The 20,000-nt window shown below is 43.0% G+C and overlaps 1 protein-coding gene across 1 annotated transcript in view; it reads right to left on the bottom strand.

Moving 5' to 3' along the window:
• Positions 1–20,000, bottom strand: part of LOC109530514 (neural-cadherin-like) — a 124,905-nt gene that overhangs the window by 71,335 nt on the left and 33,570 nt on the right. The window contains exon 2 of the mRNA XM_019894331.1: positions 2,413–2,610. Within this exon, the coding sequence (XP_019749890.1) occupies positions 2,413–2,610 (198 nt within the window). The remainder of the gene's footprint in view (positions 1–2,412; positions 2,611–20,000) is intronic.

The following is a 20,000-nucleotide window of genomic DNA, read 5'->3' as shown; positions in this document are numbered from 1 at the left end:
CATATATTTTTTGTCAGGTCACAGGCCGCTGAAAAATGGATGGCGGGCCACAAATGGCCCCCGGGTTGTAGTTTGGACACGGCTGATCTAATCCCTTCCCTTCCGTGCAATCAAATGACTAAATAATCCAAACATTCCCAAAAGGACATGGTTTTAATTTATTTCATTGAGATTCTTCAAATCTACACAGATCATTTTTAATCCATATTTTTCGCTTGCTATATTTTCAAAAATGCATGTGCGTGCGTGCGTGCATGCGTGCGTGCATGCATGCGTGCGTGCGTGCGTGTGGGTGTGCTTGGAGGTCAGTGAGTCCAGGACTTTATTTACTGATTGATTCATTTGTGCTGTATTTATGTCTTACATCATAATCATTGGGGTTCTTTTTCTCATTGTTAGTGTAGTTAGCTAAAATCAGCACACATCTGAAGGGTTGTTGAAGCCCCAAAACAATAACTAAAATGAAGAGAATTCTTCCAGCGCACAGGTAAAAATAAACACAGCCGTTGCAACCAAAGCCCAACAAGAAAACTGGCAATAAACCGTTTTTCGGTGTGAAAGCTTGACAATGGTAATCGGTTGCAATTACCTATTGCATATTCGGGAAAAACAATAACAGCATAGTTGTTCTAACTGTAACAAAGGTGGGATTAATCATTGCAAATTGCTAAATGGACAGTTTTTGTGCACAATAGAAGGGAGACACCTGCCCCATTACTCTAAAAGAGAGTGCAGATCGACAAAAAATGTGCATCGAACAACAGCTTTCCATTCTGGCTCGCTTTGCGCACAGTCACGGTTACAAGTGAGTTGAAAACCTTCTCGCAAATATTATGAAGCATAGAATTTTAGAAGATAAAGGATTCAGATTTAGGGCGAACTAAGGGGTCATCCTCTGGCTGATTAAACAATGGTATCAATCACAAAATGAAGATATTACTTCCTTACTTCCTCAGCTAAGGTTAGCAAACAACCAAATTTTACGCCACTGATCAATCTTTAAGGGCATACGTGCCTTGAAAAATCTAATCCTTTTAATGGTTTTGCATTGAAGCGCAGAATCCAACCTTCTTCCACCCATCTACTTTCACGTCTGTGATCGGTCACGTGGGGAGACACAGTGGGATGTGCCGTAACACCTCATCAGTAAGGCATCCAGTAGGCATCCTCACCAGATGCCTCGGCCACCTCATCTGGCTTCATTTCCTGTGGAGGGGCAGCGGCTCAACTCTGAGCTCCTCCCGGATACTCAGCCTCTCACCCTGTCTTTAAGCGAGAGCCTGGACACTGATGATGTATCCATGATCTTGTTCTTTTGGTCATGGTCCACACCACATGAGTGAAGATGGCAACAAAGACAGACTGGTAAATTGAAAGCGTCACCTTTCGGCTCGACTCCTTCAACACCACTTCAGACCGAATTCAGAGTTTACATAACTGCGGACACTACACCGGCCTGGACATGACCAAAAGATACTTGAACTGTTTTACTTGGGGAAGGATCTGACTTCCAACCTGTAGAGGGCGCCCTGCCTTTTTCCGACTGAGGACAATGCTCTCAGATTTGGAAATGCTGATTCTTATTCCAAACAATACGTGCTCGGCTGTGAAATACTTAAGTGAAAGTTGAGGATTGCAGCTTGATGAAGACCTACCTACTTTGAGGACCAAATGCTGACATTAGACATCGACTGAACAGCCCTTATCAGGGGTGGGGTACTCCATACTCAGAACCCCAGAATACAAAGGTAGAATACATTATTTTAACATGAAATTGACATCAATTCAAATAAAATAATCATGCCACACTTGCTCAGAACTATGAAGCAAGTTGTTAGTGGCCCAGTAATATTGGGCAAGCATGGACTCCGGCTGTGTCTTGGCAATTACCCTTTAGCTTGCATCAGGGAGAATTGCGATGGACTAATGTGAGTCAGAGAGAAGTCAGTGGTGTTTTGTAAAATCTCATTGGGAAGATTAGCACATCTCCCGTCTCTGACATGCCAACAAACTTCTATCCCCTCAAACACATCCCCATACTTATTCGTGTGCCTTTTCATGATTGTCTGTGTGTTAGAACAGAGCAAAGTAGGTAGATATGCAGGAGTGTACGAAAAATGAACGGCCAAAAGTGTGAAGGCCTCTGGCTGTCAACGTACGTACATGCCTAGCAAAGAGATACTGAGAGCAAGAAAGATGTGATGCAGACAAAAAAAAAAAAAAAAGAAAACTAATAGTGCAAAATGCATGAATGAATCTGTGAATGCCTGTGGCTGTCTGTCTGAGTAACTGTACCATGGCCTGTCTACATGGATTTATTCCCATGATTCCATTGTGCGTCATGCACACAACTCAGCCTACTTTTTTTCCACATTAGTTTAAATGTGTGAATGTGAGAAGCGAAAATCTTACCATCAGCCAAAAAATATTCCACCTCCCCGCTTCTCCCCTCATCCCCATCGAGGGCCCGGAGCTGATAGACAAAGGTCCCTGCCGTGGCATCAGGGGACATTCCAGCCTGGTATGGGTAAGGCTTCATGTTCCACTCAGGGACGTTGTCGTTGACATCAGTGATCGTCAGCTTCACCTTGTTCAAGTACCAGTCAGGGCCTGGAGGAAAGGGTAGATAGGTGATGGCACTGTGGCTACTGAAAGTGACAGCTGTCATGTAAGTGTGTTGTGTGTGTGTATGTGTATGTGTGTGTGTGTGTGTGTGTGTGTGTGTGTGTGTGTGTGTGTGTGTGTGTGTGTGTGTGTGTGTGTGTGTGTATACAGGGTAGACAAGCAGCCAACTGAATCTGGAGCACAGACATGCATCCAGTCAGTCAGGGCGCACATCTGATCATGACATACAGTCATCGCCAAAAGTATTGGAACACCGAGGTCAGTTTCTTCATTTGTACCCTGAAAGCATCTGGTTTGTCATCAAAAGACAAACAGAAGATAAGAGACAACATTTCAGCTTTTATTCCAAGTATATACAGTACATCTGGATCAGGTAGACAATTTAAAGCATTAATTGGAAGGAACACCACATATTTAGGTGAGCAAAACTACTGGAACTTAAGTGAATAAGATAAATATGATTGGCTGTGGATCAGTCTAGGGCAGACTTGGGCAAAGTGCAGCCCGGGGGCCGCATCTGGCCTGCCCTCTGATCGACCCTCACAGTGACCATGAAGTCAAAGTCAAGGGTAAAACATGAAAAGCACCACTGTTTTTATTTAGAAAGTTGTGCTTTTATTTTCAGTACACATGCACAGATGCTAGTACAGGCAAGGTAGCAAGCAAGAGCTAGGACTTGTGTCAGTAGTGCTGCGAACTTGGCTACCTCTTTGCCATTTTAAGCAACCTTTCTGACATATCCAGCAACTATTTGTTCCAAAAGAAGAAACTGGAAGAAATCACAGTGGTCCCAATGTAAGTACAGTAATGTTCTTGTTTCATGCACGGTCAAGGAAAGAGGACCAAGAAGATTTGGCCCACTGTATACAAAGCTACAGTTGCAAATACTGCACGTATTGGCTGTAGTATAAGTCATCACTGTGTCATTATACATCACTGTAAATGATATTACCACTTCCTACTTATCTACAGTATATACTGTATTTAGAAGCCTTGACTACTAGGAATGGCAAATATGAGTTGGTGGTTACTGCATAAAATTAATGTTATAATTTTTAAAGTGTAAAGATGTCATTTTAATGACCGCTTATAATTTTGTTTAAAATTTGTGTTTCCTAATTATAACAACACAAACCATATCCACCCACGTAACAATTTACTAACTCAAGAAAATACACTTTTTCCGAAATAAGGCGCATGATAAAAAATACAAAGTTGAGGTTAGCATGTTGGCTTAGCCCTTGGCAAGTGTTCTAATTTCTCATGTGGGCCCTTTGCAAAATTAATTGCCCACCCCTGGTCTAGGGTGTATCTCTTGTCCCGAAGTTAGCTGGGATAGGTCCCAGCTAAAATATAATGCTTATGATGATAAACAATCAAGAGAATATAGGTGAGGCAACATTATTTTGTGATGCATTTCCAGACTTTCACCAATGCTTCTTTCAGTTGTTGGGTTTGTTTGTTTGTTTGTTGTTTGTTTGTTTGTTTGTTTGTTTGTTTGTTTGTTTGTTTAGGGCAAGGGTGTGGGTTGCAACCTTCAATTTCTTCTCTAGCAGGTAAAAGGGCCTGAGCTATAGGATTCGAGTCGAGAGATTGACTTTACGATTCTAAAATGCGAAGACAATATCACAAAATGCTTTAATGTGGACTCTTTCAATTTCAATGAGCTCTCAACATTTACTATCATGAAGAGGAATGGTCACTTTCAAACTGAATTTACTTAATCATACCAAAGTTTGAGCTGATTCACTGACCAGACTCTGGCCATTGCTCTATGTTCGCCCAGACAATCTGTCAAATCATTGGCGTAGAAACTTAGTGTTGGTTCGATATTTGTTAAGTTGTATATTGTCACACATGATGAATGGGGCCTTCCAAACTATTTGTATACAATCAATTAAAAAGTCAATTTTACATATTGTGTCCTCTTTAGGAGGTTGATTGAATGCTCTAAATTGTCCTTGGGTGTGATTGTGAGCGTGAATCGTTCGTCTAAGTGTGCCCTGCGATTGGCTGACCTCCAGTTCAGGGTGTACCCCGCCTACTGCCCGATGGCAGCTGGGATAGGCCCCAGCATGCCCACGTTAATGGATGGACTTTTGGGGGAAACGAAAAGGATGGGAATTGCAGCGGTCAAGACAGGATGTGATCAAGTTGTGCAGTGCTGTTGAGCAAGTTGGATGAATGGAAGCAAAGTAGATTGAAGTATGCAGAACATCCATCCATCCACCAATTTTCAACAATGCATTGCATTATTAGGGTGTCGCATACGCTGGGGCAAAGGGATGTTTACTTTGGGCAAAAAGCCAGGTACACCATGGACAAATCGCAGGGAAAATATATTTTTTAAATAATTCTTGACACTCACATTCATACTTGGCGACAATTGGAAGTCTTCTTTCAACTCAACGTGCATATTTTCTGGACCGTGGGAGAAAAGCCATACCAGTACGGGGAACATACAAACTCCATACAGCATGGTCAGAGCTGAGACTCAAACCCTGACCCTCTGAACTGTGATGCAAATGTGCAAGCCACTCACCAACACGCTGTTTAGCATGCAGGCCAAGTGATGCTATTGATATACTTTGAATTATTAAAAGTATGATGTCAAGGATGAGTCTTGACACCCACATTTTGAACCTGTATTATTTCAGTTTGTGAGCAATTACTTACTGTCAACCTACAACAGTGTGGGGGCATGTTTTCTCGCAAAACCTGTACTTCCATTCTCCATTAAGTCTCCCGGGGTTCAACGGGACAACGCCTCAGCCACAGTCTCCTCAAGCAAATCTCTATAAAGGTACCTTTATCTTTCCGCCGGGGCTCAGTCAAGGCTACAGGCATTTGGTTCCCAGCTCACTTCTCCACTAGAGTGACTAAGAAGATTCCCTGAATCCAATTACCAACTAATGTGCCAGGTATGACAGCAAAAATAAACAGCAGCAGTCACGTTGAAGCATAGACAGGAACGATTAGCAGGTATTGTTGCTATCTACGTAAAATGGATCGCTATGATTTCAAAAACAATGTTTATTCATACATTGATCTTGCCACAGGTTTGTTCTGGTTAAGCGTGGATTGGGCAAATTTGTTCTTCAGTTTTTACACAATCAGGAATATGCCAACTGTGAAATCTTTTCGTGACAACATCCAGAATGTTAATAGTTGAGAGGAGGTAAACTTTCATAAACATCCTGGATCCAACAGGCTTTACACTACCGTGACAACATCTAGCAAACTTTCTTTCAAGCATTCTTTTCATTTTGTAACAATTGCCTTCAAAAGCTAATTATATGATAACACCATTACAGAAATGCCTTTTGCAACAAAAATCCATTCAAGTTGATATGTCAATAAATGCAGAAAAGTGGCATAAAAATAAACAAACTCAAACAGGTAAACTACTTGCAAATAATGATAAGCTTTGCTTTCCATTTTTAGTGACTGTCAATAAAACTAAATGAACAAATCTAATTCATCACTCGAAATATTTCAGGAAGCTTTGATGCATTATGAAACACTTCTCAAAAAAGGATCTGTACACATGCACTCAAAGTCCACTTCGCTGTTATCACCATGATTGACAGCATCTTTTTTCATTGAAAGCATGTGACAAAGGAAAGCAAAAAAAAAAAAATGATCATGGCACTAAGCCCCGATCTGAGGTTACCTTCAACCATTTGATGTTTTTTTTTCCCCAGACAAAATTTCCTGTCGAAATGCAGCACTGTACTTTGTGCACTGGAGTCAGGCACTTAAGGCACTTATGCTGATGCCATTACAAGGTTTAATGGGGAAATAGTGGACCAAGTATCCTAAACTAAGCCGCTATTTTAAAAAAATATCTCGGATCTTGTGTCAATGTGACATGAGGAAATGCCAGATCAAGGTGCTCAGTAGACAAAACCATCAGAGGTTTCAACCCAGAACAGAACACCCACAGATATAAATACAAGCACAAGGATTGGCAAATTGTGACATCACACCCTGACACATGATACAAGATATACTGCACATTAGCAAACGAGCATGTCGCTACCTTGCTGTCAGACAAACACACTCTCACCAACTCACACACCATCTCAGACTTACACACGAAGGTGAGTTACAAAAGGCCTGAAGGTAACGATGGGTCTCAAATCCCATTATGTAAACAGTCACCTGAGTCTGACTGGTGGCTATTTATGTGCTTCTAAATCCAAGACAAAAGTAGCAGCTGATTGAGTCTGTTCACTACCCAAAGAATGGCCCTAACAGGTGTTCTGTGCTTGGTTTCCCAACAACATACTCTTGCCAACGCACATTGCATGAAATCAATGTAATATCTGATCAGAAATATCAATTCTTTTACAACAACAAAAGATTTTACAGGACATTCTTCTGCTAATAGACTTAGTTAACACTTTAATTGCAAATCTTGTAGATGGCAATGTTGAAACATGAATCATTGTAGAAATCATTTCAGTGAATGCATCCTCCTTCTTCTTATTATTATTCTAATTACCGTAGCGTTTAAATCGGCACAGAGCTATGAGGCATGGACGGGAAGAAAGAGCCCCCCCCCCCCCCACATCTCCTGTATTTTTGTTCATTTTTGACAAAATGTCAGTTGCTTTTTAAATCTGTTACAATGATCAGAAATCTAAAAATTTGCCTACTAATATTGTCGACTAAAGACTTTGAATAGAAATAAATATATAATTATATTAATAACATTTTTTGTGCACTGTGATTGGCTGGTAACCAGTTCAGGGGTTACCCTGCCTACTGCCCGTAGACAGCTGGGATAGACTCCAGCACGCCCGCGACTCTCGTGAGGATGAGCAGATTAGAAAACAGATGGATGGATTATTTAACATTTGAAATAGTTTAGCTTTTCAACTATTTTTAAACTCAGACATTGTTGATGAAAAGTGTCACTCGTCACTTTTCACTTCATATATTTGAAGGCATAACTTATTAAAAATCAGGACTATTGCAAAATTCCCATGTGTTTAGATTGATAATTCGGGCCAATTCATGACCTGAAAAATGGGACAAAATCCTTTATGCTAAACTCAAACTCATTTTATTTGTGTTACACACACACATATATATGTGTGTGTGTGTGTGTGTGTGTGTGTGTGTGTGTGTGTGTGTGTGTGTGTGTATATATATATATATATATATATATATATATATATATATGAGATGAGAGATGAAAAAACAAATCTCGTTCCTTCTTCTGAAATCGGTTTACAGTTAAGATGCACTTTGATGAGAAATACAGTATGTTACCCTCCATAGAGCCCACAACAGAAACATTCAAGCTGCAAAGTGTGTGACAGCTCTTAAAAGGATTGTTAGAAGGATAATAACAGAAGGAGGAAGAAGCAAGGGGAAAAAATTAATCTATCTGCCTGTCCAGGCTTTAAAGTTGCTCTGTCGTGAGAAAAGTTCTCGGTTGGATCCTGACGATAGTTCCTTTCAGATAAATTGCCACTGCATCATGGGTGCTGAGAAACTAATCAATGTTCAGATGGTATCACCAAAATGTCGACAGCTGTGGTTTCTGCAATTTAAGCGTGATCCTGCTTTGTAAAACGGAACAATCCACTTGATGAATAAGGAATAATAATAAAGATTTTAGCGTAAAGCAGGGCCATTAATCAACATAGATATCATAGCTCTAGCTCTTAACATTTAGTCCACTATCAAATCTCTGCGGAAGACATAGTCCTTGCTTCTTGCTGGTGCCTTTCCATAACATGTCTCTCTGGTAATGGTAGTTGTGATTTTACAAGACTTCGTCTAATTAGCCTTTTACAAACACTAATCAGAGCCAAGGCAGATAATTAAAGTCTATAAGTTCTGGAATGATAATGAAGTATGGACACAACAAGTGAAAGCGCATGCAGCACATCTTGCACGGGAGCAAATAAGTATAAGGCTTCTCTCCTCATCTGGTATGTTGCACAGCAGCTATGTGTAAATCTCCAACAGGTGCATGACCCGAGACAGGAGACAAAAGATGGGATCAAATAACAGAAAATGCTAAAGGCGCACAGGCCTCAGCGGATTTCTTTTAAATCGAGTGTGCGTTTTAGTCTCAGGTCTCAGTGTGATAAAAACAGTGCACTGTACACAGCAAAGCTCAAAGTATAAGAGCATTTACTGGTATAAAGTCTCAAATGGTGGATGACAAGAACGCAAAGTGTGCTTGGCCGAGGCTCACGAGTATGCTGTTGTGCATGTTTGGCTGTGTGTTCCATCTTGCTGCAAGCCGTTCTGTTTATGTTTCCTGCTGTTAATCCCCTCCTTGGGTAGTTGCTATATAAAGTTGCTAAGTGGCTTGTGGAATAAAGAGAAAAGTTGTCTCGAGTGCCTATGTGCACATATACACTGCATGCCTGTGTGCACATTGAGTGTACACTGCCCACGGTAAAATGACACGCACCGTGTGTGGGATAAGGTATGAGAGGCAACCGTAGTAGCAGGGGATCGTAGATACACAACACGCAGAAGATCCTCAGAGGGAAATATAGATGAGGAAGAGGCAGAGGTGTGACGCGTTGAACGTAAAGTAAAGATACACACGATTAGGACAATACAATGCTGGCAGGATCAGTTTGGAAGAAAAAAAAAAATCTCGAGCACATAAAAGACAGCACATTCATAACAATAACACATTTATATTATATTTTATTTATAATAAATGTAATAATTAAGATCAGTGTGTTGTTATTACTGGTGGTTCGAGACAGTTTTGGCGTGGCGAGGGGTTGGCAAGAGGTTCAGTTGGGAGGGCAGAGGTTGTAACCTCCCCACAAACCTGTGCACATGCGCAAACAGTTTTTTTTTTTTTTTAATTCGGGTTTAACTTTCTGCATTCCCTGGCACATTTTACACAGGTCACGTGAATAACCAAAATTTATATTTTGCTAATCGACTAGTCAGAGATAGCAGTTGCAATTACTGTAGTCGCCGAGTCGGATCATACGTAAGGAACAGCTTCTCACAGCAGCAAGCAGCTGCTCTTATTCAATCATTATTCGCTGACAGCCGCCTGCGTTCTTTAAGGTATATAAAACTATTAAACTACAACTAGTCACTGTGCTGTATTAAGATGATAGTGCATTCAACTTTGACTGAACTTTGCACTGTCTACCGGCATTCCTGAAATGTTTATAAAAGATGGATGAACTTAAATTTGAGGCAATACTGTGGCCTGAACATTTTTAGCTGTAAGTGTTAATGTATTTTAAAATGGAACAGACAACTATTGTATCCACGATAAAGACTTGCACTATGAAGAAGACAAAAGCATCTTGAATTACAAAAATAAATGGTTGTAAATAGTGGCCATCAAAAATTTCAGGAAAATTGATATATTATTTTGACGTGTTTCCGGGCATGTCCTGGACATCAGCCACCCAACCACTCATCATCACCAACTACGTTTCAACGCATGACGGGCCGTCGACAACAACTTCTCAGCACATGAAGGCCACGCATCCCCATCAACTATTCCCGGGCCGGATTTTGGTCCCAGCACATCCCTGGTTTGAAAAGTATTTAACTCTTCTTCGGTATCAAGCATTTTTTTTGCGAAATGTCCAAGACACTGAAGTCAGATGAGTCAAATTATGAAAAAGCACTGTGCAAAAGAAAACTAAAATAAACACCTATTTTTGTTTTTATGGTTTTATATAACCTTTATTCATCCAAAGCGTTTTGCTTTGCTTCACAAAGGGGAGACGGGGGTGTGGGGGCAGGGTCATCTCCACGGTGCTCGTGGGGATTTTTCACTTGAGTTCGCAATTGCCTGAGCTAGGTAACCGAAAATGTTGCACTGTCAGCGGCCTCTCCACCAGAGGCCTCCCGCATGGAGCTAGGTGCCACCTTGTCATTTACCCTCGTACACCTCCAGGGCAACTCTTTGAGCTGAGCGACCGAAAAACAAGCATCATAAGCGGTCTCCTTCTCCAGATAGGCAGCCATGACCCACCGTTGGAGGGCTCTCCACATCCAGTGCGCCCGCTCGACAGCGAGGTTGAGAATAAAATTTGGAATTTAGTACTGATACATTCATTGCTAACAGCCAGGGGTGGCAACTGGAGGTCAAGGCAATTGGTAAGGGTGGTAGCGACCACCCCTTTCCACCCTGTACACCTGCCTATGGTTGTTATAGATCCATGACTTTTCCTGTATCCAGTGGGGAATCATTGAAATAAACAAATATTTGCATGGAATTAGATAATGTGCAAGCAATAACAGAAATGGCCCAAGTGAGACAGAAATGCAGGGGTGCTGTCTTACATGCAGGTGAATGGAAAGTTAATATCAGTTCAGCGGGGGGTAATATCAATAATTCTTGAAACACACACACACACACACACACACACACACACACACACACACACACACACACACACACACACGCGAAAACAACTCAGCCAAGCTCTAATCTTGAAGGAGAATGTGCAGCATGTGGAATACATTAACTTCGCCACCCTGCTGCTATACACACTCAACTATATAACAGTGGCTCAGACCAAAGGCTGAGACAATGAGGGCATGAACATACATGCAATTCAAATAGAAGTCAAATGACTATTTGTAACTGCTGTCTACGGGTACGGGTGAAGGAACAGAAACAACAAAAGTTGGACAAAAGAGGGAATATTTGGATTGGATCAATGGAGCAACATCAATGTATGAATATACACTATGGCAGAATGTTGTACTTGCTGTACACCGGCAAAAACTTTCAATCTACAAGATCGAATACACAAGCTGTGTCAGACAGCTTATGTCGCAAACTGAAGGCCGAATTCACAAAGGGATTGTGTGGCTTTTGCATGGTGCTGAAAGGGAAAAATAGAGCAAACACGGTCTCATTCACAAAGCACTCGCAGATGGAGAAATGCGTCACAACTTTCAAGCAGAATGCATCTGGTGGTATTTGCACGTATTTAAATTAGGTAATGTGCATATGAGAAATTGCCCACCTTGATGCAAATGATAAACAACGTGTAGTTTACCAGCGCTAATAGCTACACGCAATGTGAGTGATGTAAATAATGCCTAGAAAAAGCTGCTATAGTATTGCCGCTACTGACATTGTCTGTTTGTGCGAAACCAAAAGCTGTGAAAACATAATTACAGTACAGTATTGCAAAGTTTAAAATGTAATGTAAGTTGTTTTACACGATGTGTTTTGTACTCATTTATTTTATGTAATTTGTGTACGTTTTGTACTCCGTGCGGTGGTTGAAGAAGTTTGTGAAGTTGTATACATTTTATATTTGAATTTAGTTTTGTATACTGTACTGTTTCTGTCAACGCTTTTGTCTGCTCTGCGGGTTGCATTGAAAAAAGAAAAAAAAAGTAATATTGGCGTTTCTTAGTGGAACCCTCTTTTGAGCGAGGGAACGCATATACAAGACATGTCGGAAATTATATTTTACTTAAAATCGTCTTTCTTGGCACTGAAGAACACCGTACAAATAAACAAACAAACAATAAAACGACAATAAAAATCTGAATGAGAGAAATAAATTTAAATTTTAAAAAAAGAACGGAATGGGGCAGAGCAAAATGACAGGTCGAGCAGGCAGGTGCGTTTTGAATTGTGATTTGAATTGAGTGAAAGAGTCTCTTCCGGACCGCCATTGTTCTGCCACCATCACGGTTTTCAAGCCCGCATTTATACTTCGCCATGGGTGCAATCAGGGGAAAGACAGGTGCAAACCGCACTCAGCTGTCAAACTCTGTGGACGTCTTTGGGCCGGTATGTTATTAGCGCCATATCCTTTGCGAATGGCACATTCAAAAGGAAAAAAATTCGGGTGCCAATAAAGAGCAATTAAAGGTGCTACCGGCGGCGGCAGTTCGTTCTTTGTTTTTGGCCCTGAGTGTTGACACTTTTATGCTGCGTGAGAGCTGCAAATCTGCAGTGTTGCTGTCAGTCTCATTCAATTGTGTATTGTATCAAATGAGGAAACTGAGTATGAGTATATTATATTTGATTTCTGTTATAATTAACATCCATTGTTCATCCAAGAACAGCAATGAGAAGAGCTTTTCATTGACAATTTTATTTGATTTTTTTGTATTGATTGTGTGCTCTGGGGCGTTTACATGATGTTCCCAGCAGCTCGAAACACCATGCGACATGGGATTTTGGCCATTTTTTAAAAATTTTTTTTTTTACTGTATTCGAGTCTTGTCTTGTTTTCTCACAGTCTACCACACTATTTGTGATGGGCCACTGAATCCCAAAGGCTCTTAACAGCCACATTTCAGTTTGGCTCACTGTTTCCCACTGATGAGAGTATGTTTTGTTCTGGCTCGTCACAATCTAACGGGGCCCCTCACATTTCTTACGCCGGGGAGCTTTGGAGCACGTTTTTGCAGTTTCTGGAGTCGGTGTCAGCGCAGGGGGGCAAATACTGCCATTTAAGTAGATGATTAATGACACTTCTGTCAACAACTTATTCACTAATCCATCTCTTGTACAAAAAACTGTGAAACCGCCTTTTTCACCGGTACACTGCACAGTGAATTGCAATGCTGAGAAGTGCAAGCCAACACCCTCTCTCTCTCACACACACATTCATTGAGCATTATAAACAGGTATGCCCCGGTGGGCATTGTAGGTTAATTAAACACATGGCTTAGCTTTAGAAGAGCTGGTGGCAGCGAATGTGGGCACATTTCTGTGTATGCGAAGAACCCTTCAAAACGGCACGCGCTATGCGTCGTGACTGAAAGTGTAACACTCAAAAATAGGTTGTCACAGATATTTAGTTGATAAGAGCATATTTTCTATTCAGAATTTATTCTCATGCCAATTCTAAGTGAAGATATATCTCTCAAAATCATTTGTATAAACGTGAGTAGGAAACAGAAGAATGGAACCAATGTGTTCAAATGTGCTTGCGCTCTGGTTCCTAGTTAGGTGAGGGAACTCGCTCCCTTTCCCTTCAGAGGAAAATCAGGATGGAAAGTAACTGCTTCTTGTCTTCACTCCGTCTCCACATTGCCTGTGTGTTTCAGGTGTTTCGACACCTTAACCATAATCTTTTTTTGTCATCCAGGATTCCAAGCCTTTGGTACTGTACCTATAACAAAACCAGCAAATACCGGGGAATACAAATGTTGATGCGCCCGACTAAGTACTGTCAGGGTCAGTTATATTCACACCGAATTACTACGGCTGACTCGGTTCCTCACCCGCACCGTGAATCCGAATCAGAAATCAGAGTGAAAAACTCTTTATTGTCCCTTAAGGGGAAATTTATGTGGCAGAAGAACCACATCAAAGGAAAAGGCATATAAGGACAAATGTCCGGATGATTGCTTGCCATGAACAGACAATTGTTAGTAATTGCAAAGAATGAAACATGCAGATGTACAAACAAGCACTGGAAACCAAAAACATGAGCCACCCAAAAGCTAGTTGCCAAACAGTAAAAAAGAAAACCCTCTTGGGATAAATGAAACCTGGAGCCTTTTAGCGACTGATCGCCGCAACAAATGTTTTCACAGTTTAAACATCTTGTTGGTCCTCCATGGCAATCATAACCTGTGATGTTAATTGCCCACCCAACTATCCTGTTTTGTCCACGGTGACCTGAAAGGGGGCTACTGTGGCCACCGGGATGCTAGTGTTAATGATGCCTACTTTAATATGCAAAAGTGAGTACTGTATTGCACATGCTTATTTAGAGTGGTATGTGGTTTGTATTTCATAATGTAACTGTCATTAAAATAGCCACTTTAGTTGTATGTAATGAGAGTGACGAATAGAAAAACAAACAAACAGCATTTAAAACATCAATTATACAGCACAATCTATGGTGAAGGATATAACAATGAAACCACATATTATTCATGCACAATTAATAATCTGTGGAGTTGTTTTTTTTTTCTATTAGGATGAGCAGCAGAGCATGAATACATCAGATGAACATTTTGTTTTGCCTGTTTTTGTATTTGCCTCACAGCTATTTATTTGTTTTTCTTGCTTACTCATAACAAGGGAATATTTGGACATGAGCAGAGGCCCCAACACTCCTGCTTTAGAACTGCAAGGTATCGATTTAAATATTTGAAAATGCGTGCCACTGAATACAATCTTTATTTCCTTTTGGTCAAACATGATAGAAATATAAGGACCTTGGGTCGAGCAGACCTTAACAAAGGTTGATATTGCAAACTTACATGACCCAAAACGAGGTATTAAAGTGAAAATGACCAAAATGCTCTGACTGTGGAAATCAGATGGTGTAACGGTAAAGATGATAAATAAAGCCAGTAATGGCAGAAAAATGCAGACATAAAATGTGCTTTACATAGGCATAGACTGTAGAGAGAAGAATTTATCAGGTTTTACGATAAAAAGCACTTGATATATTCATCAGGTACTTAAAAGCGATTTTTTTTTCTTAATTTCTTTAATTAAGGTAATAGTATTATAATCCGGGGCGTTTTGTGTCTTTTCAAACACACACAAAAGGTGAAGCTCGATTTGATCATGAGCATGCACACAAATGTAAACATCAGTTGGGCAATTCACACACACTCCTATATCGGGTTTGGCATTTGATTTGAGTCGCTGGATGTGATTCTGGTTCCTAACAAATCTAAATTCCGGTTCTTAAAAATAAACAAAAAGAAATGCATTGTGTTAATAGAGGAGCGAACCAGTTATTTCATAGCTTGGAACTCGACGAAGCAATGTTGTGCTGTATTTACATTCTGCCAGTTACTGGTAACAGCTGTTTTTGAAATAAATGCATTTTCAGGGTAGAGAAAGGGCTCTTATTTCCATGAGTGTCAGCATGTCACGAACAAGAAGTGGTCGCGATGGCTATTTTTCACTGCTTAAAATACACGAACACACAACAATACGTTGTCAGTAAGGTTGTTTATTTTATCACTGCATCGTATATGCCATATTGGAAGCAATCAAATGTGGTGATTGAGTTTTAAAGTGCCAAAAAAAAAAAAAAATATTGACTCAAATTGGGTCACCATCCACAACCCGAGGCGGACCGTGTTTTCAGAAAACCACCCACACACAAAAGGATGATTGCACAGATGCACACTCAACAAGTCAACACTCGTGAGTTTGTTGGACTGAGGTAACCAAGAAACAAAAGGAATGGCAAAATCGACCGTGAAAGCAGAGAGTAAACAAAACATGACTTGTCTGTAAATGAAGTAAAAGGAAACAATGCATCTTACGTATTCCATTGAGGAAAAGTGTTTCTCCACGTCAGAATTGATCTAGCCTGATGAAACGTCTTTCACCGGCAGATGCTTCGACGAAATTGGCCATGAGCCAAAAGAGACAATGGCAGTGCCACGCCAACAAAACAAATGAAGATTTTTATATAATTAAGATTTTCAATTCCGGTGATTCTCAATAAAAGTTAAAGTTGCAAAGCCACCGCTTTATTCTCCATCAAGGCAGTCCATGATAATGACCAATAAATCGGTCTTCATATTCTTTTCAAAGGTATTATGCATAATGGATCTGTCGGGTTTGCCAGACATGGAAATGGGAGGGAGTAAAAAAAGCTCCGGACTTCTGAGCTTAGCACATGCAAGGTACCTGAGGAGAGTGTAGGAAGCTTCCAACACACTTCCACATAGATCACCTCCAGTCAAGTTGTGATAACCTTAATTGGTTTATATAATGATATGCCAAGCTTGGAAATTTTAATTAGCCCCATGAACCCTCAGCTACTTTCTGGGTAATTTCACTACCTTCAATTTTTATATGGTTCGGCTCGTCGTCATTAAAAATGTGCCTTATATTTTACTATTTATTTTCAGGGCCCTGCAGATCTCCCTACAGTTGATCCTATAATATTGATAAATTTAATGATACGTGCGCCACCTCATGACAATCTGCCAACATATACTGTACATTTGATCATTCAAAAACAGTGGTTGCTTGTAGGAACTCCCTATTTACGATACACTGTCGTGTTATATTATGACAACATTTCACATATGCATTCGACCATTTTCTATACCACTTGTTTTCATTAGCATCATGATTGAACTGTATCATCAAAAAATTGCGATACAACTTGCGATGTCCGTTGACTCCGAGTGAGACACGCTTTGGCTCACTCTCATGATGCCGCAAGGCGTTAGAAAGACAAGGTAACAAACGGTTTTAACAAACAAAAGCAGAATTAATCACAGTGCAGTTGTGTTCCACTAATCTACAAGTGCGAGCCTGAGAAAACCTTATGAACAAACACCAAAAGGCACAGCAAATAGTTTGCCACAGTCACTACTGTGTCTCAGTATTTCTGAACACACACACACACACACACACACACACGCACACACGCGCACACACACACACACACACACACACACACACACGCACACACGCGCACACACACACACACACACACACACACACACACGCACACACGCGCACACACACACACACACACACACACACACACACGCACACACGCGCACACACACACACACACACACACACACACACACGCACACACGCGCACACACACACACACACACACACACACACACACGCACACACGCGCACACACACACACACACACACACACACACACACGCACACACGCGCACACACACACACACACACACACACACACACACGCACACACGCGCACACACACACACACACACACACACACACACACGCACACACGCGCACACACACACACACACACACACACACACACACGCACACACGCGCACACACACACACACACACACACACACACACACGCACACACGCGCACACACACACACACACACACACACACACACACGCACACACGCGCACACACACACACACACACACACACACACACACGCACACACGCGCACACACACACACACACACACACACACACACACGCACACACGCGCACACACACACACACACACACACACACACACACGCACACACGCGCACACACACACACACACACACACACACACACACGCACACACGCGCACACACACACACACACACACACACACACACACGCACACACGCGCACACACACACACACACACACACACACACACACGCACACACGCGCACACACACACACACACACACACACACACACACGCACACACGCGCACACACACACACACACACACACACACACACACGCACACACGCGCACACACACACACACACACACACACACACACACGCACACACGCGCACACACACACACACACACACACACACACACACGCACACACGCGCACACACACACACACACACACACACACACACACGCACACACGCGCACACACACACACACACACACACACACACACACGCACACACGCGCACACACACACACACACACACACACACACACACGCACACACGCGCACACACACACACACACACACACACACACACACGCACACACGCGCACACACACACACACACACACACACACACACACGCACACACGCGCACACACACACACACACACACACACACACACACGCACACACGCGCACACACACACACACACACACACACACACACACGCACACACGCGCACACACACACACACACACACACACACACACACGCACACACGCGCACACACACACACACACACACACACACACACACGCACACACGCGCACACACACACACACACACACACACACACACACGCACACACGCGCACACACACACACACACACACACACACACACACGCACACACGCGCACACACACACACACACACACACACACACACACGCACACACGCGCACACACACACACACACACACACACACACACACGCACACACGCGCACACACACACACACACACACACACACACACACGCACACACGCGCACACACACACACACACACACACACACACACACGCACACACGCGCACACACACACACACACACACACACACACACACGCACACACGCGCACACACACACACACACACACACACACACACACGCACACACGCGCACACACACACACACACACACACACACACACACGCACACACGCGCACACACACACACACACACACACACACACACACGCACACACGCGCACACACACACACACACACACACACACACACACGCACACACGCGCACACACACACACACACACACACACACACACACGCACACACGCGCACACACACACACACACACACACACACACACACGCACACACGCGCACACACACACACACACACACACACACACACACGCACACACGCGCACACACACACACACACACACACACACACACACGCACACACGCGCACACACACACACACACACACACACACACACACGCACACACGCGCACACACACACACACACACACACACACACACACGCACACACGCGCACACACACACACACACACACACACACACACACGCACACACGCGCACACACACACACACACACACACACACACACACGCACACACGCGCACACACACACACACACACACACACACACACACGCACACACGCGCACACACACACACACACACACACACACACACACGCACACACGCGCACACACACACACACACACACACACACACACACGCACACACGCGCACACACACACACACACACACACACACACACACGCACACACGCGCACACACACACACACACACACACACACACACACGCACACACGCGCACACACACACACACACACACACACACACACACGCACACACGCGCACACACACACACACACACACACACACACACACGCACACACGCGCACACACACACACACACACACACACACACACACGCACACACGCGCACACACACACACACACACACACACACACACACGCACACACGCGCACACACACACACACACACACACACACACACACGCACACACGCGCACACACACACACACACACACACACACACACACGCACACACGCGCACACACACACACACACACACACACACACACACGCACACACGCGCACACACACACACACACACACACACACACACACGCACACACGCGCACACACACACACACACACACACACACACACACGCACACACGCGCACACACACACACACACACACACACACACACACGCACACACGCGCACACACACACACACACACACACACACACACACGCACACACGCGCACACACACACACACACACACACACACACACACGCACACACGCGCACACACACACACACACACACACACACACACACGCACACACGCGCACACACACACACACACACACACACACACACACGCACACACGCGCACACACACACACACACACACA

The sequence above is a fragment of the Hippocampus comes genome, unplaced genomic scaffold, assembly GCF_001891065.2.
Source record: "Hippocampus comes isolate QL1 unplaced genomic scaffold, H_comes_QL1_v1.1 scaffold104, whole genome shotgun sequence".
In the NCBI taxonomy this organism is placed as follows: domain Eukaryota; kingdom Metazoa; phylum Chordata; class Actinopteri; order Syngnathiformes; family Syngnathidae; genus Hippocampus; species Hippocampus comes.
This window is presented reverse-complemented; position numbering and strand designations above follow the sequence as displayed.